General features: G+C 45.1%; 1 protein-coding gene and 2 long non-coding RNA genes across 3 annotated transcripts; 2 read left to right on the top strand and 1 right to left on the bottom strand.

The window, feature by feature from the left end:
• Nucleotides 1-3: 3 nt before the first annotated feature.
• LOC116920183 (low-density lipoprotein receptor-related protein 2) lies at nucleotides 4-23,526 on the bottom strand. Its single transcript, XM_045173103.1, is given in 26 exon segments — nucleotides 4-1,609; nucleotides 1,687-1,828; nucleotides 1,921-2,450; nucleotides 2,525-2,839; nucleotides 2,925-3,476; nucleotides 3,557-4,126; nucleotides 4,220-4,627; nucleotides 4,714-5,289; nucleotides 5,357-6,548; nucleotides 6,619-7,130; nucleotides 7,203-7,710; nucleotides 7,944-8,405; nucleotides 8,491-8,839; nucleotides 8,925-9,076; nucleotides 9,079-12,540; nucleotides 12,747-13,333; nucleotides 13,424-13,949; nucleotides 14,067-15,100; nucleotides 15,167-15,851; nucleotides 16,488-16,687; nucleotides 16,767-16,886; nucleotides 17,068-17,322; nucleotides 17,516-17,764; nucleotides 18,121-18,252; nucleotides 18,786-18,986; nucleotides 22,976-23,526. Coding segments are annotated over 26 exon segments (14,118 nt in total). The 5' UTR covers nucleotides 23,205-23,526; the 3' UTR covers nucleotides 4-1,439.
• On the top strand, nucleotides 19,984-23,120 carry LOC116920473. The gene is made up of 8 exons (XR_006646276.1): nucleotides 19,984-20,327; nucleotides 20,727-20,839; nucleotides 20,913-21,549; nucleotides 21,612-21,648; nucleotides 21,706-21,813; nucleotides 21,876-22,410; nucleotides 22,524-22,605; nucleotides 22,980-23,120. It is a non-coding gene; the product is annotated as an uncharacterized LOC116920473 (long non-coding RNA).
• A 185-nt stretch (nucleotides 23,527-23,711) lies between the features above and the next one.
• Nucleotides 23,712-25,209, top strand: LOC123471551. The gene is made up of 2 exons (XR_006646277.1): nucleotides 23,712-23,876; nucleotides 23,937-25,209. It is a non-coding gene; the product is annotated as an uncharacterized LOC123471551 (long non-coding RNA).
• The last annotated feature ends 827 nt before the right edge of the window (nucleotides 25,210-26,036 follow it).

Raw genomic sequence — 26,036 nt, 5'->3', positions numbered from 1 at the left:
ATATTAGAACTTTGATCCGTTTATTGCAATATAGAGTTAGGATAGAAACATATCTGATAGCAGTTCAACATGCTCGGTCAATAGGGAGGGATAGAGGGTTGGGATTCGGAGGGACCAATAAAAAAAAAAAGAGACAGACCCGATGTAGGTAGGGGGGGAGGAATAGAGGAATGAATTTCAGTCAAGAAAACTGAAAGGATTGCTTTAACAAACAAACAAAAAAAAATTAGGGAATACAAAAACAAATGTTGGGGCCATTTCATCGTGTGCTGATAAAGGAGGGAAAAGGATTAAATATTCGATTATTATTATTATGACACAACACCCACACACAGGAAGTTGTTTTTAAAATGCAATCATTCATTCCCAAGGTGTGTTTGCGTGCTTTGTGTACGTCTTTTTTAAGGCAGCCGACGGCTAAGCTTGATTATGATTTTCCTCTCCATTTAATTTTTTTTTTATGATTTTTTGTTTGTTTTAACATGATTCTCATTTGCATAAGAACAATACATCAATAATAAGAAAAGAAGAAGAAAAAGGAGTAAATCTACAAGGCATTAAACGTTTTTCCTTTCACAACAACCATTTTTTTTTTTTTTTTTTTCATTTGGCCCCGTCCTTTTTTCAGTCCAATTTTCCATTATGTACTTGGCTTTGCTTCCCTCCAACACTTTTGGTCGATAAAGAAATTGAATATTACTGTTGTTCAGAAGAAAAAGGCTCAATCTGATTGTAAATTGTTACAAAAAAAAAATGATAATAATAATGATAAAAACAAAACAAATCCTGTACACATTTCTTTTTTTTTAATACGGTCGTCAAAATTATCTAAGACTTGTGTTTTACTTTTTAAAAAAATTGTGCTTCACGCTTTTGCGTTGTGATGTTTGTTTTGTTCCAGTGCCATCGGGACAGAACAAAAATTTAAAAAAAAATAAAAATAAAATAAATAGAAGAACCCCGGAGAATGTGAATAAGAGGAATACAATTGGACGGCACAGGAATTTTAAGTAATAGTAAGGGTAAACTTAAAATAGGAAGAATAGTAAGAACATGATGGAGATACTTCAGAAGCATTGAGGAGGGAGGGGAGGAGGATGTGTCCTGACGATAAAAGAAAAAAGAAAATGAAGAAAAATTATAAATCAACAACAAGGAAGAATCAATTAATGACATTAATTAATTCAGAAAAAAATTTCGATTAAAAATGATCTTGCTGGGAGCAAGAACGGACTTGAACGGGTCTGTCTGCATGTTTAACAAAAACTGTCGGCATTGTATTGCCATAAAAATCCGTTGTCTCTTTCTCCTTAATATAAAACTTGTGTGTTTGAATCTTATCACTCGATGTCACTCAGACAGACGCAGTAATCGTGCGTATAATCAGTCCAGGAATCTCTTTTTTCTTTTTTTTTTTTTTTTTCTTCTTTTTTTTTACTTTAACAGTCGGAAGTATCCTCGACTAATTTTTGGGTATCCTTGCCCGTATCCACGTTGCTTGGATCTAATTCCCGATGACGGATGTGAATTTGCGGAGATGCTTGATGAACAATGCTGGACGGCGATATTACGGCCGAGCCCGGTACGGGATCCGAAGACAACGGCATACCTTTAGATGAAATATATTTAAAAGATATTCGTCGCGTCAAACTACATTTTCTGACGCAAGCTTTTATGTTTGATTACCCTTGATCATTTCTGCTGGGACTTCATAAATGCCACCCTTGGGTGCATCAACAGGTCCGCCCACGGCATCGTACATCGGATTGGAGAAATCGCGGGATTTGGTGGACGCATCACGACCGTTGAATTCAGAATCCACGGGCTCCTTCAAGTGAAAAAAAGGAAAAACAATAATTGTTTAAATGAGATCAACACATAATCCGAAGGAAACTAATAGACTCATTCATTATTTCATACCATGGTGGAGGCGGAAGAGCCGTTTCCAGAAAAGGTGGCTGGTCCAAATTCGACGTTTGTGCCCTGTCGGAACGAGACGCTGGGACTAGCTCCGAAACCCGTGAATCCAGAACCCTTAGCACGGCCTGCACGGCGGAAGAAGAAGATGTAGACAGCGGCTCCTGCCAATCCAGCGAGGATGATGAGCAGAATGGGGACAATGATGTAAGCTGGAGCGACGCTTTCAGAGGGCGTAGGTCGGCGCAACAGATGGGTTTCGCAGTGTACACCTTCGTAATCGTTGGGACACTGGCACTGGACTTGGCCGTCACCGATGCAGATGCCGCGGTTCTGGCACGGGCAACGCAACGGAGACGGGCGAGGCCTTTCTTGCGTGGTGTCGCACGATATTTCGCCTCCAGTTTGAACTTGGATTGTGCTGTCGGGACAAGCGCAACGATATCCGCCCGGAATGAGGACGCACAGGTGAGTGCACGGGCTGTTAAGGCACGGATTGTTGACCGTCGTGTTGTATCGATATTCACTGAACACTGTTTTAAAGCAAAAGGAGATTGTGAAAAGTTGTTCAACCAAACTGGAATTCTGGAATTAAAAGGCTGTCTACCTTTGACGGTACTGGGCGTGGCGATGTCTTTAACGAGCCGGACCATAACGCCACGTCCAAATTTATCCTGTCGTCGGAGTTCTCCTTTACCGGTGGAAATCCAGTAGAGGGTGCTCTCGAAAACGTCCAGCGAAGATGGGCGATCAATGTTATCGCCTCGCAAAACCGTTGTTCGGCCCGTGCCGTCTCGCTTCATCATCTCGATCGTGCTGAGTGTGTGGTCGGCCCAGAATATAGTGTTGTCCATGGCGAAGTCGATGGTGATGGCTGTCGGATGAGCCAGTCTTTCAGACACCAAAACTTTACGTTTCGTACCTGATATAGGTATGCAAAAAAAAAAAAAAATTAAGAACCAATGGCAACAGAATGAATGCAAAACCAAATTGGAATGAGTTATTACCATCCATCCAGACTGTTTCGATACGCGGATTAGATCCGGCTTGGGTCCAGTAAAGTTCGCCTAAAATGGGATTGACAACGATGGAGGTGGGCGTGTCGATGCCGCGAGGAACGACGCTGCGTCGATAGCGGCCGTCATTTTTGGCCGTGACGACTTGACCCTTGGAAGTCTGCCCGTCCACCTCCAGCCAGTAGAGGTTCTGAGCTACCCAATCGACCGACAGATCAACTGGCACGGCCGATTTGGTGAAGGAGACGATGATTTGCGGATGGCCAATTTCCACTTGATTGCTGCTCTCGGGAATGAACGAGCGCTTGATGGACAGATCCATCGGGTCCGTCCAGAAGACGATGTGCGAATGAGGATCGAAATCCAGCGACTGGATTCGCTTCTCGCCAAAAATCACTTCACGCTCCTTGCGCAGTGTCGTGTTCAGCGAAATGACGTTACTTCCGTCCGAGAAAAGCAGGTTCCAGGGACCTGGCGACTTGCAAACTCCCGAAACGTTATCCACCGAATCGAATCCAGAGTGACATCCGCATTTGTGAGACCCTAAACGAATACAAAAAAAAAAAAAATGATAGATTGATTTTAAAAAATTTATGGAACTAAAATAAACTTCCGAGCGTTACCTTTAAGATTGATGCAAATCTGCGAACAGTTGTGACGCAGCGTGACGCATTCATCGACATCCTCACAAATCTTTGGATTCTCTTTCGAGGCGATATAACCACGATTGCACGAACAGATGTAGCCACCGCCCGTCAAATTCTGGCAACGGTGTTCACATCCGCCATTGCTGGTTTCCGTGCAAGAGCTGGCCGAATGACAGCCCCTTTCGTCCGACTCGTCTTCACAATCGTTCTGCAAGTTGCAAACCAATTCTTTTGGCACGCAGTTGCGGTTGGAGCAGGTGAATTGCTCGTTGGGATTGCAAGGCTTGGGTCGCTTGGCGCAGAGCGTCACGTTATTTTCGTCCGAGCCGTCCTCGCAGTCGTTGTGGCCGTCGCAAATCTGCCAACGCAAAATGCACCGACGGTTGTCGCACTGGAACCGATCGCGACCGCCGCATTTATCAGAGCATTCTTCCGGTTTCTCGTCCGAATTGTCACCGCAATCGTTGACGCCGTTGCAGCGATTCTCGACATTAACACACACGTGATTGTCGCATTCGAAACGTTCGGGTGGACAGTATTTTCCATCTAAATCAATTAAAACAATAATGTTATTCATTCAAAATCTTGAATTAAAAATGAGGGGAAATCAAATGCAACAAAGAATTTCGGAATATTAACCTGGAAAACGAGGTGGACAGTCCGCTTCGTCGGAGGCATCCAAGTGGCAGTCCCGTTCTCCATCGCAGCGGAATTGTTGAGAGATGCAATGACCACTCTTGCACTGGAATGTTCCATTTGTGCAAGCGAAACCTTCGCATCCGATCTCATCCGATCCATCAGTACAGTCGCTGTCGTGATCGCAACGGTAACGGCCCGGAACGCATTTTCCATCCGAAGCGCAGCGGAATTCCGAGGCGGAACATTCACGGTACTGGTGGCGGCAAAGTTCATCGTCTTCATCATCACCGTCAGCGCAATCGTTTTCAAAATCACAGGTCCAGCGGCGCGGAATGCAGCGCTTGTTTTTGCACTGGAATTCGGCCGTTTCGTGGCATTTCGGGCATTGTTCAGGCAACTCATCAGAGCCTAGCAGAACAAACGAAAGGAAATATGTTAATTTTTCAAATTTCGACGCCAGAATTCTGGATTCCAGAGTAAAGCATGATGCTTACCATCACGGCAATCGTCTTTGCCGTCGCAGAAGAGCCATTGCGGAATACAGCGGTAATTGCCCCATTGAGGACAGCGTCTCCATCCAGCTGTGCAGTTTCTCTGTCGGCATATGTGAGCCGGCTCGTCGGATCCGTCACCGCAATCGTTATCCGAATCGCAATACCATGATTTCTGGATACACCTTCCATTTTTGCAGGCAAACTCCGTGTCCGTGTCGCAAGGACGTGAGTGACAAATGGCCGGATCTTCATCAGAACCGTCACGGCAGTCGTTATCACCATCGCATTTCCACGTTCCCAGAATACAACGACCTGTCGAATTGCATTTGAATTCGTTCTCAGGGCATGGAATGTCGCAGTCCTTCTCATCGGATCCATCGCCGCAATCGTCCACTCCGTCGCAGAGCGTGGTGGCCGTTGTGCAGTTGTTGTTTCTACACTGGAACTGGCCGGATTTACAGAAGCGCTCCAAACACGAACTTGGTTCATCTGTTCCATCCTGGCAATCCTTTTCTCCGTCGCACTTCCAGTACAGCGGAATACAACGATTATCTTTACCTCCGCATCGATGTTGTCCTTTAAATAATAAAATATCGATTAGTAAAATTTCTTTTCATTAAAATTATTAATCTTTCAAACTCACCTGCAGTGCAATTAGCGATACAAGTCTTTCCGTCCGGAGCCAAAATGAATTGGTTAGGACAGACGCATTTAAAACCGACAGTTCCATTTTTGGAAGGTGACAAAAGACACAAGCCGGAACAACCTCCATTATTTTTACCGCACGGGTTGGGGTAAGATGCTTGTCTGAGCGGATGGTACACGTGGAGATCGTAGGGTCTGTGTGTCGTGTTGCGCAATACCATGTAATTCTCTCCCGTCCATTTATTGGCACGGCTGACAGCCTTCAAGTTCCAATCGGTCCAGAAAATGAAATCATCGAAAACGGTGATTGCAAAAACGTGTGGAACTTTCAGCACATCTTGGACAACGTAGCGTCGATTCCGGCCATCCAAGTCGGAGTAGGCAATGTAATCCAAATGGGCATCCGCCCAGAAGAGCTTGTCCGTCATGTAGTCGATCGTAAGAGCATTTGGCCATGCAAGTCGCTGCTCGTAGGTGACGATGCGAGTGAAATTGCTTCCGTCCATGCCCAGCCGGCCAATGTAAGCTTGCAAATGCCACGTCGTGAAAAACAGGTATCCAACTCCTGGGTGGACAACAATAGCCCTCGGATCCGAAATGCCATCAGCCTTCAGCGTTTTCCTGTGCGTGCCATCCAGTTCAGATACCTCAACATGTTTCGAATGACGATCCAGCCAGTATAGTTTACGACCGACCCAGTCGACAGCCAGACCTTCCAATCCCATGGAATCGTGTTTGATGACTGTTTCTTTGGTGCTCGTTCCGTTGACAAAGGCACGGTAAATTGTCTTAGCATTGACGTCGGCAAAATAAAGTCGATCTTCGCGGAAATCGAAATCAACGGCGACTACGTTGCGCAAGTCTTGATGAACGACGGCGTACTGTTTAGCATCGATCGACATGTTGCGGACGTAGTACTTGTTGGTGAAAACCAACCAGGGCGTAACTGAATCTTTCCTCTTGCAAGTGTGTTCGTCCGCCTCGCGTTCGTAGTAGGTCTCGTTACATTTGCAATAGTAGGAGCCAGGAGAGTTGACGCAGTACTGAGAACAAACTCCGGGCGAGTCTACACATTCGTCCACATCCGTACAAGCTTTTCCGTCAGCCATGAGCCGGTAGCCTGGATTGCAAGCGCATTTGTACTTGATGGGTGTGTCGATACACAACTGGCCACACTGATGCACTTCCACCTAAATTTTAGAAATGAAAATTCGTTAAAATGTTAAACATAGTTTTGACATTAGGGGAAAAAGGACAAACCTTAAGACATTCGTTAATGCCACAATGAAGGGACTCATCGCTGCCGTCAGGGCAATCGGACACTTTATTGCAGACCAGGTTCTCGTCTATGCATTGACTGCTGTTGGCGCATTTGTATTGGCCGTCAGGGCAGGACGTCGCAGGAGCACTGCCACCCTTTCCTCCGGTGTAGGTACAATTCCATTCGTCCGACCAGTCACCGCAATCATTCTCCTTGTCGCAGTGGTAGGATTTGGCCACGCATTTGGCGTTTTGACAAGCAAATTCCGTCGGAGAACAGGTGCGGTATTTGCCATTACATTCGGGTCCCTCATCCGATCCATCGCCGCAATCATTGTCGTGATCGCAAGTCCAGTTTCTATGGATGCAACGGCCGTTACCGCAAGTGAATTGCTCACCAGAGCAGCTGTTGCGGGTAGTGCAGTTGAGCGAAGTCGAGTTTTCATCAGCTCCGTCGACGCAATCCGGATCGCCATCGCAAACCCATTTACGTGGAATACACTGAGCTTTGCCTGCAAAGCCACAAAATGAAATCAAACAACACAGTTCAATCGAAACATTAGGTTAACATTTATAATACGCACCCCATTGTTTATTGGCACTGCAAGAGAATTCCGTTTCAGAGTCGCATTTGCGGCTGCCACACTGGTGTCGATTATCTTCATCCGAATTGTCCAGGCAGTCGTTGTCTCCGTCGCAGATGTAAATGCGCGGGATGCAATTGCCGTTGTCGCACGTAAACAAGTCGCCGAAACAAGTCTTGGTGCCCGATTTGCAATAATCTGGCGGCTCGTCGGCTCCGTTGCCGCAGTCATCGTCTCCATCGCAATACCACGTGGCCGGAATGCAGCGGTTGTTGTTGGGGCAGCGGAAACTGTTGCTGGGACAAGAGCGTTGCGAACACGCCGATTCGTCCTCATCGGAATTGTCGCCGCAGTCATTATCGCCGTCACACAGCCAGAACGGTTCCACGCAAATGTTGGTCGTGTTGCATTTGAAATGCTTCGATGGGCAGGTGGTATTCCGTGAGCAACGCTCGCTGGCTTCGTCCGTCGTATTAGCGTCTTTGCAATCGTTGATTCCGTTGCACACCTGCATTTTTTGAAGTGAAAAAAAAAAACAAAACAACAACAATTACAATTCAGCCGTAAACGTTGTTCAAGATCGCCAACATTGTTCAGTCAACCCAGTTGTTACAAAGTCCACCGAATCTTTATTTTACACGTGAAAATCTATTGAAAAACCGGCCATGGCCAGAACGTATGGCGAATCTAATTCCAGACATAAAAAGGAAAATTATTTGTGGTTTTCTCCCCACCTCATACCTGAGTCATGGAGATGCATCGTTGGTTGGCGCAGGTGAATTCGCCTTCGGCGCAGCTGGCGTAGGTGCATCCCTCCTCGTCCGTGTTGTCGCCACAATCGTTCTCGTGATCGCACTTCCACGATTTAAAGATGCAACGCCCATTGCCGCAACGGTACTCGATCGGGCCGCAAGTGTGGAACGAACAGTAGCCCTTGTCTTCGTCGGAATTATCGCCACAGTCATCGTCACCGTCACACGCCCACAGGCGAGAAATGCACTTGCCGTTGGCGCAGTAGAATTTGTTGCCCTCGCAAGTCAAATTCCGGCCGACGCACATCCGGTTGTCGTTGACCAGTTTGGTCGATTCGTCACACTTGCATTCGGACGTTCCGTTTGTTGATGGATGGCAAGACTGGGCACATCCCCCATTATTAAACGTGCAAGGGTTGAATTGGCAACGTTGGCGATCCGGAGAGAACACCTGTGAAAAACAACAAAACACACAATTGTTAGACAAACATATCGGAATGTTTACACATTTTTAAAATATAAATAATAATAGTCACCTGTAGATCGCGTGGCGAATCGTCCAGCCGGCGGACGAGTTCAATCATATCAGCGCCCGTATGTTTTTCAGCTCTATAGAGTCCACGTAGTTGCAAGTCTGTCCAGTAGATGAAATTGCCAAACACGGTAATGGCGAACGGGTAAATGGTGGCTGTAATGAGAACTTCGCGATTCGTGCCGTCCAGGTTGGAACGTTCAATCTTTTCGCGAACTGCATCTGTCCAATAGAGCATGTCGTCATCATAGTCGATGGCCAGGCCGCTCGGTTGGGTCAAGTCTTGGCTAACGATGGCTTCTTTCAAAGTGCCGGCCATGGTAGCGCGGAAAATCTTGCCGTTCGGTCCAAACCTACAATGAATGGAATTAAAAATATTTTTCTGTTAAGCAAATTAATGGATTTAAAAGGTTAAAATTAATAGAAATCTCAACTGACCTTCCCCAGTCTGTGAAAAACATGTAACCTCTGCACGGATGGAGAACAATGGCCCGGGGACGGTCGACCCTAGCAATATTAACCACTTGCGTTCCGTCCAGGTTCATAGCGTAAATGCTGCTATTGGCCGAATCGGTCCAGTAAATCTTTTTATGCGTGTCCAGTCATACGCGATGCCTTCCGGATTGATGGGTCCCGATTTAATTAACGTGGCGTTGGAGGAATTGGGTGAGTCGGAATTGAACCAAGCGATCCGGGCATCCGGCCTGATTTGCGTGTACATCAATCGACGATCAGCAAAGTCGAAATCCAATCCGACAACGTTGGACAGATTGACGAGCGGTGCAAACGGGGAGCTCAAAGCTTTCGGATCCAACGACACGGATCGGATTTCCGTACGAGTTGCGAAGACCAGGTATTCTTTAGGAGTTCCGCAGGTGCGGCCGTCCTCTTGCAGTGTTCCAGTGGCGCATTTACACTGGAAGCCAAACGGAGAAGGCGAAGGCGAAACCGAATCCGTAGGGTAGGCGAAGCAAAGCTGCTCGCATCCGCCTGTTTCCGGCGTCTTTGTGCAGGGCGTTTCACCTTGCGGCTGATTGGAGATGTCGAAAATGGCAACGTCGCGAAGGTTATCCAATCCCGTTTTCACCTTTTCGGGTAAGGTCGTATTTCCAGGCTGCTTGGACGCCCGGAAGATGCAACCTAAATTGCGATCGACCCAGTAGACGGTATTTTTCAGCAAGGCGATACCCATCGGGTTGGGCAAATTACGGCGGATCAGTTGCCGATTTCCACCGGTGTACGAAATCCTCTGGATCGCATCCTCTCTCGAATCCACCCAGTAGACGTCGTGAGTTTGCATATCGACCGTCAAATCCTTTGGGCTGCTGATTCCGGATGTCACCAACGGAGTCCACTGGGTTCCGTCAAGCAGAGCCTTTCCGATGACTGGGAACTGGCCGTTATCGATCCAGTACAAGTATCGCTTGATGGGGTTTACTGCCAGCTCTCTTGGTGATTCTTTGGTGCTGCGCAATAATTCCATCCGCTTACTGCCGTCCAGCCGGGCGACTTCGATGTAGGTCTCGTGCGGGAAAACATTCGTGAAATACAAATTGCCAGCCAACCAATCGACGGCCAGGCCGCGGATGCCGTTGGAACCGATTCCGGAGCTAACAACGTGCGTCAATTCCGAGCCGTTGGGGCGGATGCGGAATATTCCGTTGAGTTTATCCTTGTTGAATTCCACCCAGTAAATCCAGTTGTCGGCGCAATGGACATCGATGTGAAGGATGTTGTGCCCGAGTCCAGTGATTGGGATCATTCCTTCCGCAGCCGAATCTTCCAGCGAAAATCCGCGGGTCAGAGTCAACTGAGAGACGATGGCGAACGACTTGTACGGAACGCAGCGCGTTTCGCCGTCCTTCCGGGAGCCGAGCGAGCAGCGACAAACGCGACTGTTGGATGCCGATGGAATGCACAAATGCTCACACCCTCCGTTGTTGATAGCGCATGGATGGTTATCCGGAGTCGAGCGTTTGTGATACAGCCGGAAGGTCTTTAGATCCGGTTGATTGTTCTTCAAGATCTGCTTGTTGTCGCCATTGGGCAAGTCGACGCGCGCCACCTCTTCGTACACCGTGTCCAGGTAATACATCCGCGACTCAAAGACGGCCAACGAAACCGGTCTGTTGATTCCGCTGGATATAATTTTCCTTCGGTTGTTACCCTCGACATCCGAAGCTTCGATCTCGGCTTCGTTGATGGTACTCCAGTAGAGTTGCTTGTTGGCCAGATCGATGGTCAAAGAAAGCGGCTGGCCAATGTCTGTGAACAAATTGCGGACCTCCGTTCCGTCCATATTAGCCTTAGATATTTTACGTGGGATACCGTAACCGCCTTCATCCAGCCAGTAGAGTTTGCCTTCGTAAGGATCAAGAGCAATAGCCCGAGGCTTTGCTACAGAGATGTCCGTCCCGTCGTTGGACAAGATGACCGTACGATGTTTAGTTTTGCCATCGACTCGAATGGCTTCGATATTAGAGGCTTTTTTGTTGCCCAGGTAGAGATTCCGGCCAACCCAGTCAAAGGCTAAAGTGAACGGCGCTCCAACGATGCCAGTGTCCAAGTCGTTGAGGAAGGACGTCTTGTTTCCACCTCCCAAACTCATCTTGTAGAGTGTTCCGTTCTCTTCGTCACCTTCGAGCACCTCAATCCAGTAAAGGGCTTCGCCTTTACGGTCGAAATCCAGCTCTCGGCCAGCGCCTACCTCCACCACTGGAGTCAGGCGTCCTCCTCGGCTATCGCTGTCGCTGTTGGGAGTCAAACTCAGATCGATGATCTGAGAGCCCTTCATCAATATCAAGTAAGGCGATTCTTCTTCGATACATTGGCCAGAAGAGCCGACAGGATTCAGACGATATCCGGGCCTGCAACGACAAGTGTAGCCAGTCGGCGAAATGGGAGATAGTAAGCAAAGATGCCCACAGGTGGCGTTGGCGCACGGATTGGGATGAAGCGGCTGCAAGGCCGGATGATGGAGCAAAACGCTCAATGGTTGAGAAACCAAATGAGAAAAGACCGTTTGATTTTGTCCAGTAAACTTGTTGGCGGCCAATACGCGATTGAGTTGGCGGTCCGTCCAGTAAACGGTATCTTCGAAAACGGCCAACGAATGAGGATGCAGCAGATAGTGACTGCCGGACAACACTTGACGCCTTCCAGTACCGTCATAGTTGCAGTAATCGATGTAATCCACCTTGGAATCCGCAAAGTAAACCCTTTTGGTGGGTAGGTCGAGCGTCAATCCATTTGGCCAGAAGATTTTACTCGTTAAAATGCTCGTACGGTTCGTGCCGTCCATATTAACTCGCTCGATGCGAGGATGGTCTCCCCAATCGGTCCAGAAGAGGACCCTAGCATCCGGACTTGGATCCAGTGCAATACCACGTGGTTGATCGATATCTTTGGAAAGGAGGACCATCCGATTGGAACCGTTTTCACGGGAGACTTCGATCGTGTTGAGTCTCGAATCGACCCAGTAGAGATTCTGAGCGATCCAATCCAGCGCCAGGCCTTCAATCAGATCGGCACCGCTACTGATGATGGGCATGGGCGTTCCAGACAATTCTTTGCGGAAGATCTTTTTCGTTTTCATATCGTACCAGTAGAGGACGTTGGAGTGGGTGTCGGAGGCCAACGCTACCACGTTCTCCACTTCGACGGGGACGACTTCGATCGATTTCTCCTTGAGATCGGAGACGAGCAAAGAGCGACGGTTTGAAATGAGCAAAAACGCGCTGCTGGAATTGATGGCCTTGCACGCGCGCTTGTCTTCTTCCAACAGGTAACCTTCAGTGCAGGAACAGATGAAGCTGGCCTTGATATTTTTGCACGATTGCGAACAAGAGCCGGGGAATTGGCACTCATCCAGATCGACACAGGCTTTGGTATCGTTGGCCAGAAGAACTTCACCGGCGGGACAGAGACATAACGGGCCTGTGGGTGTTTGCTTGCAACCGTTGGAGCACGAAGCGCCGTGATCTTCGCAGTCTTTCAAGTCGCATCCAGGCCCTTCGTCAGAACCACTGGGGCAATCCCTCTTTCCATCACAAACCTAGAAAACGGGGAAAGAAAAGGATAATTAGTCATTGCAATTAGCAATTCCTCACGAAATCAATGAAGATGAATTCCAAGAACGATATCCCTTTCACCCACAGCCTTTTCTTCGTGTTTTTGTTTTGTTTTGGTTAATCAACGAGAGGTAGGCTAGCTCATTTGCATGGCAAATGAATATTTCAAGGAATTCTTTTCGATACGTACCTGCGTCATGTTGATACAGCGATCCGTAACTCTGGGGCATTGCCACTGGCCAGCCGGACATTGGAAAGGAGGCCGGGTGCAGGCGTGTCGATCATCTTCATCCGATCCATCACCGCAGTCGTCTTGCCCGTTGCAAACCATCGTGTTGATGACGCAACGGGAATTGTTGCACTTGAAATAATCTTTGCCGCAATTGACCTCGCCGCAGGTGTCTGGCTCGTCAGATCCGTCTTCACAATCTTTAGTGCCGTCGCAATGCCACGCCCGAGGGATGCAGACACCCGAGCGGGCGCAATTGAACTGCTTCTCCTCGTTACACTGGTCGGGTGCGAGAGACGGGCAGCCGACTTCGTCGCTTCCATCGTCACAATCCGGAATGCCGTCGCATTTGTACGATTCGTGGACGCACTGCTTGCCGTTGCCGCATTTCAACTGCTGGGCAGAACACGTGATGGGCGGGCAGCCTTCTTCGTCTTTATTGTCAAAGCAGTCATTGTCGCCGTCGCAGACCCACGACTGCGGGATGCAATGGCCGGAACGCGGGCAAGTGAACTGGAAATAAGCGCACGTCCTTTCGGCGCAGGAATCTTGTAAACAAATGAGGGTAACGGTTAAGCAACTGGCGTATTCAAACGGGAAAGAAAAATGTGAATCAAAACAAAACAGTTGAATTATACCTCCTTCGTCACTGCCATCGCCACAATCGTTTTCGGAATCGCATTTCCAGGTGGGCGGGATACATCGACCGTTATCGCAAGTGAATTGGAAGGCGTCGCACGTGACGTTGACGCATCCCGTTTCGTCCGACGAATCGCCGCAGTCATTGTCTGAGTCGCAGCGGAACGAATTGGGAATGCAACGACCCGAGGTGCACTGGAACTCGTCGGCGGAGCACGTCGGTTTCGTGCAGTTTTGGTTCTCATCCGAATTGTCCAAACAGTCGTCCTCACCGTCGCACACCCACGTCTTTGGGATGCAGCGCTGGTTGTCGCAAGTGAAATCCCAGATGTTGGGGCAAGCCTGGACAGGTGGTTCGGAGCCTGGATCGAGAATGCAAGTCTTCCTGTCTGGCGAGAGTTTTTCTCCGTAAGGACATCCGCATTCCGGCGTCAATCCGGAAGCAGTCAAATTCGAAGGGATAGGGAAACAAAGTTTCTCGCATCCGCCATTGTTCGTTGCGCAAGGATGGCCGGCAATAATGTTCTGGGAGGGAAAGAAAAAAATGGAAATAAAAAAAAAAATTGGGAAAAACGAATGAACAAAAGACAACAATGTAATGCGGATGTGGTGCCAATAGCTAAACTATGTACCGATTCATACCTGAGTTTGTTTGGAATACACTTTGATGCCATAAAGGCGATTATTCTCCTGGACTTGAATGATGACTTTCTCGCTTTCACCGGATGTTTTATTCATCCGAACGATTCCGTCCAATCGCCAGTCAGTAATGTAAATAATATCCTGGAAAACGACGAGAGAAAATGGATGACGGACAAGACGAGAACTTATTGTCCTGACGTCCGTTCCGTCCAGTTTGGAATGTTGAATGTGATCCAGTAGGGCATCGCACCAATAGAGTCTGTCCGTTTCAAAATCGATAGCCAAACCGTTTGGCCATCCGAGCAGGATATTGCGGAAGACAAACAAGTGCGTTCCGTCCAGATAAGCTCGGCTAATGTTGGCCGGTCTGTCCCATTCGGAATAGAAAATGAAACCCTTGTTTGGATGCACCACAATGGCTCTGGGTCGTTTCAAATCGCGAAGCAAAGTGCGTCGATACGTTGAGTTGCGGGTGTTGAGTACATTCAACGTCCCTTTACGGCTATCGATGTAGTAAAGGTTCTTGGATGCCCAGTCAAGCGCCAAACCTTCAACGCCTTCATTTTGCGAGGCCAGCACGTTTTCACGACCGGTTCCATTACGCCGGATGCGATAGATAACGTCTAGAATGACATCAGAGTAGTAAATGTGGTCGTCGTACGAATCGAAATCGAGACCGACGAAACGGGCCGTCCGTGAAACGATGGGCGAAATGGCATCATCAAAGCCTTCCGAGACGGGCATGATAACTCGTCCCTTGATGAATTTCTGTTGCGAGTACATTAGGAAGTCTTCGACGGGTGTACACCACATCCTGTCATCGGCCAGCCGATAACCAATATTGCAGGCGCATCGGAAGCCAAGACCTTGGCCGTCGGCCCGCTGCGAAACGATGCACATGTGTTGGCAACCTCCATTGTTCGTTCCGCAAGGATTAGCCAGTTGCGGCTGCAGTAACCGGTGGACCGCCCGGATAGCTTTAGGTTCTCTAGTCACGTTTCTCATCCGGTAGATATTTTGGATGGTCGATTCTCCTGGAAAATTTTTTAGAAATATTCCAGAATTAAAATTCAATTAAAACTTCATATTTGAGTTTTTACCTTTAAATTTGTTAACAGATAAAACGCCCTGTTTGGTGCCGTCCGTCCAAAAGACACTGCGTTCAAAAACGGCCAGCCGTGAAGCTGCTGGAACGTTGGCTGCCCCGCGGACTACAAGGAACCGATTGCGGCCTTCGTAATCGACAGTTTCGATGTAGTCGAGCAGCGAATCGCACCAAAAAATGCGCTTGGTGGGCAAATCAACGGCCAATCCGGACGCTTTGTAAATAGCATCCGTCACAAGATCCTTCATTTTCGATCCGTCCATATTGGCCCGGAAGATTCTGCTGTTCTCCGAGACGAACATGACACCCTGGGTGGGGTCCAGCGCTAAATCCGTCGGCTCCGACATGTTGTTGCTGATGACGATCGCGTGCCAACGGCCATCCAACTCGAAGACGTCAATCTTCTGACCAAGTGCGTCAGCCACAAAGAGTTTGTCGCCAATCCAATCGATGGCGATAGCTGTCGGGAGCCAGGCTGTGGGTACGGAAATATCCGAACTGGAACTGGATCGACTTTCTCGGCCACCGCTCCCACCTGTTGCCGAAGAAAGTTTGTCCACTGACAAATTGTTATCCAGCGGTAACGAATAGATTTTCCGCGTTTCCAAATCGGACCACAGAAGCATTCCGCGTCTAAAATGATAATCCAATCCTCCGGCGGAAGTCGAATTCGACACCATCTGTTGTTGTTTTCCACACATCAAAAAGCAATTAAAGTCACGAAAACATTTCAAAAACAAAAATAAATGTCTGAAAAAAATAAATAATAATAATAATCCCCACGTATCAAATGTACTAGAAAGCCGATATCTATTCTCAGAGGAGCTCATTCACAAAGAGTCGTTAAATAAAACTCCATCATGTGTCTCGGGGGTTGAAACAACATTTTTTTTCTTCCATAGAAATGTTTTTTCATCGGTTCCTATTTTATTTTGTTTTTTTTCTGGTAAGAGTGGAACAATCAAAACGAAAAAAAAAAAAATACATAAACCCCTTCTCATTTACTAATTCTTTTTAAAAGGAAAAATATATTAGTAGTCAAGAGGGTCGTTCCAAGGTCATAGCAAAAAGATGTAGCAACGGCAACAGCGCAAATGTCGTGATCGCATCCGCCCTGTAGCCTTGTCGGAGAAAAAAAAAAGAAGGCGGACGCTCCTCTGAAACAAGATCTACCCCACACTAATCAGCAAGTGGTGTATAGTATACCGAACATGAAATCGTGCAAACCATTTTCCCTCGCTGACCCCCTCAAGGTTTTAGCGTGATTCACACTTTTTTAGAATGTTTGAAAAAGAAATAGTTTTTGTGTTATTCACCTCGATGGATTGGCCAGTGGCGTCGATCTTGACGACCCGTTGATGATGGGCAAAGTAAAGCCGGAATTGGCTGGCATTGGATGCCGAGCATTGGTTGCCATCAATCAGTTCATAACCATCTTGACATGAGCATTTGAAACTGCGATCCACGTTGGTGCACATTTGGTCACAGAAACCCCATTCCTTACATTCGTCGCGATCTGTGGTTGATAAGTAAAAAACACAGTTTTTTCTTTTGTCAATAAAGAAAAGAGATGGAAGGAAAACATGAAAGCATACCAGAGCATGTCCGATTATCCGAACTGGAAAGGACTTGGCCCTCGGCGCAGATGCAGACGCCGCCTTCAGGCGATGGCCGGCATTGATGGGCACAGCCAATGCTGGAACAAAGATGGTTGGCTGTTGTTGTCGAGGCACAAGCGAAGAAGAAAATACAAGAAAAATAATGGATATTAAATAATGAATTCGGGCCGTCACGGGATCCGCACGGAGCAAGAGGCCATTATTCACGGCCCATTTCGAAAATTCTCAGATTACATAAAGAGACTGAAAAACGAATTATTAAATTTTCTTGGCTTACAGCATTCAACTTTTTCGTCGGCAAAGTCGGAACAATCACGATGGCCATCGCACAGTTTCGTGCGCTCAACGCATTTCGGTCCGCCAGTGGGAGATCCTTGAGGGCAAAGGAACTTGTTATCCGGGCATCCGATGAGAGTGCAATTGGCTTCATCGGAATTGTCAGCGCAGTCGGCAAAACCATCGCAACGCCACCGGTTTGGAAAACAAAGTCCATTGTCACACCGGAACTGACCGCTGTGACACGCCGGGAAATCTGCACGACAACGCACACAAATTCATTTCATAAAAAAACAAAAAAAAATTATTATTAACTATTTCCCCGGTCAAACATCAACAGTTATGAAACATCGTGATTGTACGGAAGAAAGGGTGTGGTGGGAAAACCACAAGATAACTAATAAATTTGAAAATCGTAAAAAATAAAGTTGAAGAAGGGGAATACTGACTGCAATCAACTTCGTCGGAGCCATCGGCGCAGTCGGAGCGGTGGTCGCATTTACGGCTCGTTTCCAAACAGCCCTGCCCGTTGGCGCATCGGAACTTGTCCAAGTTACAGGACGTTACGTTGGTAGCAAAATTGCAGCCTATCTCGTCAGCGCCATCTCGGCAGTCGATGAATCCATCGCATTTCTTTTCAGAGGGAAGGCAAATTCCGCTGGAACATTTGAAATCTTTGCTCTGGCAATGGCGGTAACCTGTTTTGAAAAAAAAAAAAAATTTCTTATTTATAGAGAATGTTTCCTAATGAAATGATTCACGTTCGAAAATCCCCCGCGGGAAAATAAACCCAGACATGACACGACAAAAAGATTCACCCTTTGCGTGATGAAATATGATGCACGAACGTTACAGACAACACGTACGCAGGCGAGGAAAGAGAAACAACCGCAAAAAAGTAACAACTTGCGACTAACATATTCTGCAGACAAAATTACTAGTTTTTCTTTTTCCGTAAGAACGGCAAGCGGATGAAGGAAATTTTCAGTTTTGTGTGTGTGTAAAAATTACGAAATTAAAGATAACAATAAAAAAAAAAAGGAAAAATACTAACCGCAATCCGCTTCGTCGGTGCCGTCGACGCAGTCCACCACCTTATCGCACCGTTGGTAAGAGGGTAGGCAGTACGTCTGGTTGAAGACGTAGCGGCCACACGTAAAAGACCCGGTAGGACAATCTGGTGGAGCTTTTTGGCATGAAAAAGAAACAAGAAAAGTTAATACATAATTATGAGATGGAGCAACGGACTAAACACGCACGCTATGTAGGGCTGTGCCTAATTAACTAGAAAAGCCTAATTGACATCGACAGACCTTTAAGACAAATGGTATTCAAACAACATGGAATTGAATTAGACGAGGGCAAACACACGTAACGAGCTAGGAAGCAGGTCCGTTATGATGGCGAAGGAACAGGACCCCACGAAAAACATAACAGTAAGGAAAACACAAAAACAGCATACCAAGCGGACTTTTTTTTTTGTTACGGTAGGGGGTGGGGTGCATGGATGTTCCGCTGAAATAGCCAATGGCGAAAAATGGTCGTTTTCCCCAATTCGTAGTAATTTTGCTTGAAGAGAAAACGAGTTTCACCGTACACGCACGCGATATATACACCACAATCGGTCAACTTCAACTCGGACAAGACAAGAACGGGCAAATGCTGAACAAATTTCAGGGTAGAAAGGTGGGGTTTTTGCGGCTGTGCTACGAGACTCACGACAACGTGCAGGTTCGTCCTCAGCGGCAGGACAATCTTGGTGATGATTGCAGACCCAACGTTCCGGGATGCAACGACCATTATGACAGCGAAACTGACCAGGCCGACATGCACCAATCGTTGCATTATTGGTTACCACACGCCTGGATAATGTTTGGGCCGTGATGGACAATTGCGTTGACGATGTAGTGGCTCTTTGATCTGTAATTGCCATGTTCAAATCAGCTAAATAAGTCGTACTCTGTGAGGAGTCTATCGCTCCTTTTAGTGATAGTTCTGCACGATTTGGTGCCACGGGTACTTTTTTCTCGTAAAGTGCAAAAGCGTGATCAAACGAGAAAATATAACTTATATCACTTTTGCGTGCCGTAAATTTCTCGTCGACCGAACTATAGATCTTTCTTGAACACGCAATGCGTTTTTGGGCGTTGTGACGTCAGTAGAAAAAGAAAGAGGGGAAAAGAATCACATGGCTGGATGTGAACCATGATTAGCGAACCAGACAAAGCATTTCAAGTTGACATTCCCCAGATCAAAATGTGGCCCAACCATTGATAATCAACAGAGCAGAGGATTCCAGTTTTCCAGATCCCACTGGTTGAATGCCCCCGACCAATTTCATATGACACAGTTCTGTGGACTGCAACCTGCATCTGTCTGCGTAGAGTTACAATGCTGCCATCATCAGGAACAAACAGTGTGGTTGGTAGAGGAAATGGGACCAGCAAGCCAAAAGATTGAGCAAGTGCTTAATAATAGACTTTTTTGCATTCAACTGTTTGGAAGCAGAATGATGTTCAATAGTCCTAGCACAATTTAATTTAGGTTTATATGACTGAAAATATACCTTACGGCTGTCCTTCTGATAGGTCACAGAGACAGTGATTTGAGATGGAAGTGGATCAAGCATGTCTTTCAAACAAGATTTTACAGTTTTGTACCAAACAAAAAGGCTTCTTGGCTATCTGATAAAAAGGGGGAAAAAACTACAGAAATTGATTATCGAATCAATAACACGCGACCTACTGACTGCTTCAATGGTGATCAGTTCCTCTCCTTGTTTGCATAATCTCGAAACCAGTTTTTTTTACATCGACAAATGTAGGCGTCATTCCGCCATTTTCACCATTTCTTATGAATAAATAAGAATTTCTAGTAGAGCCACTTTGCAAGTTTCAGGCATTAGCCGTACCTTAAATCTTCCAACCCTGTTGGAGAAACAAATCTCCTTCTACGGTCGTGACCGTAAAATTGTTTCTCGTTTCTTTGTTGTTTCTCGCTTGATAACATTGAGAACCGCCAACTTCGAGATGACCTGACGTGACGTAAAATATTCTTTTTATTTTTTGAAATGGCGAGCTTAAATTACTCAATCAAGATACTCCACAAGGGAAACATTATTGGAGAAAAAAAGAATACGACTTCATGCCATGGTCGGCCATCTTTGTCCCTTCTGCCGGCGAAACTTTTTTTCCCCGGTTCACCGTGACTCGATGTAACTGAACATGGTGCCACCACCCAACTCCCGCCAGCCATGTTACGGTACTTTGCCCTCCCTTCTCTGAATGCTATTTTACTTTTGAGTTTGTCTCCTTCAAAAAGTGCAATAATAATAAATAAATAAACCAAAGCAAGAAAGAAGAAAGATTGTCATCTTCAAAAAAGAAGATGAAGAAATACCATGTGCAACGCGGTTTTGTTCTTTTTCGGGAATACCTTCGCCATTTTGGTCGTTTTTTCCTGCGGCGCCGTCATTTTTTCTTTGAATTTCTCTTGTTCGAAATAAGAAGCAGCAAAGTAAAAGAAAACATTTCTAAAAGAATCGAGGTGCCCTGTCGTGCCAAGGCGGCCATCTTTGAGTGGGTTTTTCGTTCGGGATTCGTGTGTATGATTGTAAAAGATGAAAAATTGTAAATTTTTTCGTTTCGTTTCTGTTTGTAGAAGCTGGTGGAGGAGTTCAAGGTTACGGCGTCATTCTTCTCAAACGGGCAAAGAGGACGCAAACACACACTCAACCGAACAAGAGATGGTGGCTGCAACCGATCCAATCAGCCGTGAATTCTCTACTCCTTCATAACATTTTGTCTCTTTTTCATTCGTTATTTGTATATATATATTTATACATAGAAAAGAAGGACATGAAAGAACGGCCACAGAAACGATAGTTAAGTGGATGAGTTCTCATTTTTGATGAATAACGAAACGGGTACAAACACACAAGTCGGAAACCGGAGAGAAAGAAAGAGGTGATGAAAAAAGGAACCAAGCAGAAAAGAAGAAGAGGTGAACGACCATCGGCTTGTGTGTGGTGCCCGCGGCACCAACATGTACACACACAAGAGAGAAAAAAAACCTCCTTCGTCCGGAGTCTACACACGGAGGTATTAAAAAAAGGGAAAAACAGGTATAGGCTAAATCCCAGCATATTTCTTTTACTTTATGGTATCCTACGTATTACACTAACATTTCTGTCTCAGCTTTCTAATACTTAAGGAAATCTTCTTACTTTGTTAGACTTTCGCAAATGATTGTCAAATACCCAATTTAATATTGATAATCAGGAAATCATTGCTGCAATCGAATGTCTGCGCAATTGAGGCTACTAGGTTTCATTAACGTAAAAAGTTATTCCCACATTGGGATGTTTTGCCTTATGATTTCATCTAGATTTTTGCAGAACAACCATTTTTGCTCACCTTCACCGAATGGAAAATTTATGTCAAGTTTTACGAAGAAGAGGTGCGCCGTTTTTGAAACCATCGAGGTATTCCAAGTTTTAGCAAATATCAAGAAGGAAAAACGAAATTATTAAATGTGTTCGTGCAGGACGGACTAGAAACGAGAACAACCCAGTTAAAGAAAGGTAGGTGAACGAACTTGAAGAAGAAAACAAAAAATCCAGAACAAGCTCTTTTTGCAGGAGTGGGTGGGTAGTGCACACATTAAAGCAGAGGCACTGGGAGAATCCAACATCCGTTAAATGAATAGGATCTTGCATTCGGCAGAGCCTCCCCTGATTGCATAACCGGTACGTCTTGGTTCTGTTCTATTTGATTCATTCGTTACGCTTTTGTTTTATTTTTTTTTCAGGTTTTTATCACTAACAAGATAAATGTCGCAATATCGATCTCATTGTTTCCATCTGTCCATAAAGAATTTGAATAATGTTTGGCCAAATCGATCTGCGGTTGTCAGTGGCAACTAAAAAAACGTGGGTGGCGTACATCGCCACATACATATTGTAACGGTGTGCGAATCCCATTACGAATCCATACGCTATTGATCAGTAGGCAACTGTCTCACGAATCATCTCTTAATTTCCCGCAGCCAGGTTTCGATAGAAAAAATGTCCTGGAGAATTATCAAGCAAATCCGGTCGGAACTGGAGAAGAATAATTGTCGAGTCTATCGAAGCAACTTTCTTTCAAAAACATGATTGCCAATCTAGAATTAAAAAGTCTAGACGATATTTTTTTTAATTCTTTGGTTAATCGTCATTCTTCAGGGACAATCAACTGTCGAACATCCTCCGTTGTTCAGTACGAACTGGTATAAGCCATCCAAGGACTATTTAACACAGGGAAGGGATTTAGCGAAGGTAAAGGTATACAACAAAACAATTAAGGTAAAATCCTTTTTAATTCCCAATGCGCTCCTAGAGTTTTTGTCCTTGGCCTTGCCCTTTAAAAAAAATTTGAAACATTTAAAAGAAAAAAGAATTTTGTCTTTTTGGTCTAGGAGCGCCCCCTGGTTGGGTTTTTACGGTAAAATAAAAGCACCGCCTACTTTCCAGCGACGTGGCGAGGGTGGACTTCTCTCGGTGTGTATCTTTTTTGGCTTCTTTTTTCTTTTCTTTTTTGCTGTGTCTTCTTGTATTACCACCCGAGGAAAAAGAGGACACGTCCCACACACACAAAAGAGACTTCAAAATTGATTTACAATTTCAAAACGAAATAAGTTGACATTTTGGCTCAATTTCACGACATGTCTCGAATAACCAAAACTGGTAAAAAAAAAATATATCTCTAATTTTCTATTCAAGTGCTCGCGTTTTTTAGCCAAGTATATCGATTGACTTCCTGGTACCAGTAAAAAAAAACTCGTCACGTTTTCAGATCATGTTTCTTATACGACATTTACGGAATTTCAAATAATCATCTTTAAAAAAAAATAATAATAATTCTGTTTACCTAGTCTATCGCCGTCTACTTCGGCAGCAGTGGCGACGGTGGAAGTCGACAAAAGCAACAAGCCGGCACATATTCCGTATATCACAAAGACGAAACACCAAGATGATGATCGGCACGTTAAAGACGACATTTCGTTATGGTCCAACCGGTCGCACTGGTCCACATGATTTGCAGTCCGTTGTCGCTCGGACTGCAGCATCGGTCGGGCTGGTCCGACTCCTCCGCGCATCCGCACACTTTTTACCTTTTAGAAAACAAAACGTAACACACACTCACAAATATGAGCAATAGATTTCACAGGTGAGAACTAGTACGTCGGAGGAATGACGAAACACAATCGTTAACACACCACACACGCACACTGAGGAATAACAAAAAAAAACAAAAAAAAAAAATAAAAACTAAATCTTCTCGTTTTCTTGGGGAAAACAAAACACTTGTGATCTAGCAGCGGTAGTTTGTCAATTGTTTAGTTGGTGTCGAATTTCTTTCCCTTTCCTGCGCACAAACACCACACACAAAATAGCTGTCAGGTGTATGTGTTGTGTTGGCTGGCACGGATTGGTACCGACTGAGCTGGCCGACAGGGGAGCCTTTTTTTGTGTCCTTCCTCCTTACCCCACCTCCTTTAGTGTACAGTGCTTGCTGGCACTGATGATGAGAGGTTGGGTTTTTAACATTCACCGTTGTGTGTGTGTGTGTGTGCGTGCATACCCCGCCACTATTCAGGGAACCGAGACATTAAAAACTTACCTTTTTCCTTCTTTTTACCTGTCGTCAGTGCAGCGCCAGCAGGCGGACAATTTAATAACTACGTTTAACCCAAATTTTTTTTTTATCCCCACTTTTTTTCTTAACCAAAACAGACTTTCTTTCAATCAAAATATGATAAGTCAGAAAAGTAAACAGCTAGATTTACGTGTCAATTAAAACTGTATAACAATATCATGTTATCGTTTAGGTTTTATCACTAGAGGTTTTGCAAATTTTCGGCATGGTCAAACCTGTGGTTCATTCGTGTTCTGATTTCTGACAAGAATTACCACATACCCACAATCTGTCATTACTATTCGGCTGTTAGACTTTTCTTGTTTTTAAGAATTGCTTGAAACAAAAACGTGCGTGTGACTGTTTGGGCAAGTAATGTACACTTGATAACGAAATATGCCAGAAATCGAACCGGAACTGCCCCTTCTTATACGACACGGGGTATCTTCAAAAAGATTAGAAGAACTTGAGCAATGGCTGACGTGCTTCTGCATTCGGATTCAAAATTTTTAAGAGGATCAATTTTTTTTCGTCGAAAATCATCCCCAAACGCAATGTTTGGAAACTCGGAACGTGTTGTTTCGTCCGTGGAAAAACATTAAGAGATCCAAGAATATATTCTTCTAAAGCTCATTGAAATTTCAGTCGACGGATAATTAGTGTTGTTGTTTTCAGGCAGAAACAAAAAATATGTTGGCCTTGGCTTGGTGTGGATCATTGGTACTTGTGTACATTTGTGGTTATTATGGTTTCAACTGACTAATTTTTTTTTTGTGTGAGAAGAGGAATGTCAATGCACGGGCTGAATGAAATTTCTTTTGTTTGTGTAGTCCAACGTCATCTTTCAACGGAATCTCGAACTATTTGTTTTGTTATTTGGGGGGCCTGCCGATTGCTGAATTGCATATAAGGATGGCGGGTGTATGAAATTAGTTGACCTTGCGCAAGTTGTTAAAAAATGCAAATAAATTACCTGCATGTTTCCCAGGCATTTTTCTTGGGAATAAAATGCGTGACACGAACTAGTAATCAGCGGGAGAACGCAAACCTAACAATAGCCAACATTACTTTTCATTCTCTGCAGGTGTTTGAAAGGAGAGAAAAAACCCGATAGGAATGTTTAAGATGAAAGACGTGACAAGCGTGATTTCTGACTCATCAAGTTGGTTCATCAATAATAGACGAAGTGCAATGTATGTCTATTTTGGGTTCTGTTTTGGCGAACGCGGTTGAGTAAGATTTCCAATTACAAAACGCTTCTAAAACTGCAGGCCTATTTTACTTCTTATTTATAGCCGATTGTTTTCAAACTTCTAAACTTTTATTCTTTTCAGCACCCACATAGAGAGTTGTGAACTTGGCAACAACAGATTGGCGACAAGCCAGCAATACATTAAAGGGCAAGGGCATAAATATTACCAAATACTGTAAGAGAAGTCCAATTATGGAAATTTCTCACCAAACAATAGTAATATCAATTCATTAAAAGCGTACCACTTGAAAGGTTCGAATATTTTCACAAAACTCAAAGTTTCTGAGAAGATCAAGGTTTGCGATGAGACGCTCTTTGAAATCGTGCAATTTGCACATATTAAGATTTACCCAATCGTCTTGATGTCTTAACGAAACGTTCACGGTGTTCAGGTTCTAAATTCACGGCAGTCTGAAGGAAGGCAAGGGATGACGAAGGAAACAGGTGTTTCTAAAACACCATCAACTTAGCAATTATTGACATTTGTAATAAGATATTTAGCCTTCTTGCCAGAAGTAGGGCGAATGTCTTTTGTTTTAATGATAAAAATAGCATTTCGACGTTGCCTAACTTCTCATGCACCAGGCTGTAAAAATGAAATAAAAATCATCGTAAAGCAATAAAACGTTGACTCAATTTGGAGAGAGAAATACCTAAGAATTTCCATTTATTTTATGTTTGGGAAATAGTCCGACTTTTTAACGTACAGAGGAACTAGAGAACCAAAAAGACCAATGAGATCATTTCGTTCAACTCCATAAACGGTTTGAAAATGTACTTTTTTCCATTCGCTCCGTTAAGAAGTTAACTTACCTTTATCCTTAGTTGAGTTTCAGTCGGTTCTCCCACAATATAACTGGAGCTGACAACGGGAAACATTCCCTCCATTTCTAGTGAATAAGTTGATTCCTCTTTTAGCTCCTTGTTTCACTGTGGCTAGTGATTGTATTCACAACATAATAGGGTTGTCCACTGAATATCATATGTATGAGCCCTTTATCATTTTGTTTTTGGTTTGGGTAGGACAAGATTTGTTCTAGT

The sequence above is a fragment of the Daphnia magna genome, linkage group LG4, assembly GCF_020631705.1.
Source record: "Daphnia magna isolate NIES linkage group LG4, ASM2063170v1.1, whole genome shotgun sequence".
NCBI lineage: Eukaryota > Metazoa > Arthropoda > Branchiopoda > Diplostraca > Daphniidae > Daphnia > Daphnia magna.
Note: the sequence above shows the minus strand (reverse complement) of the source record. Positions and strands in the feature narration are given on the sequence as shown.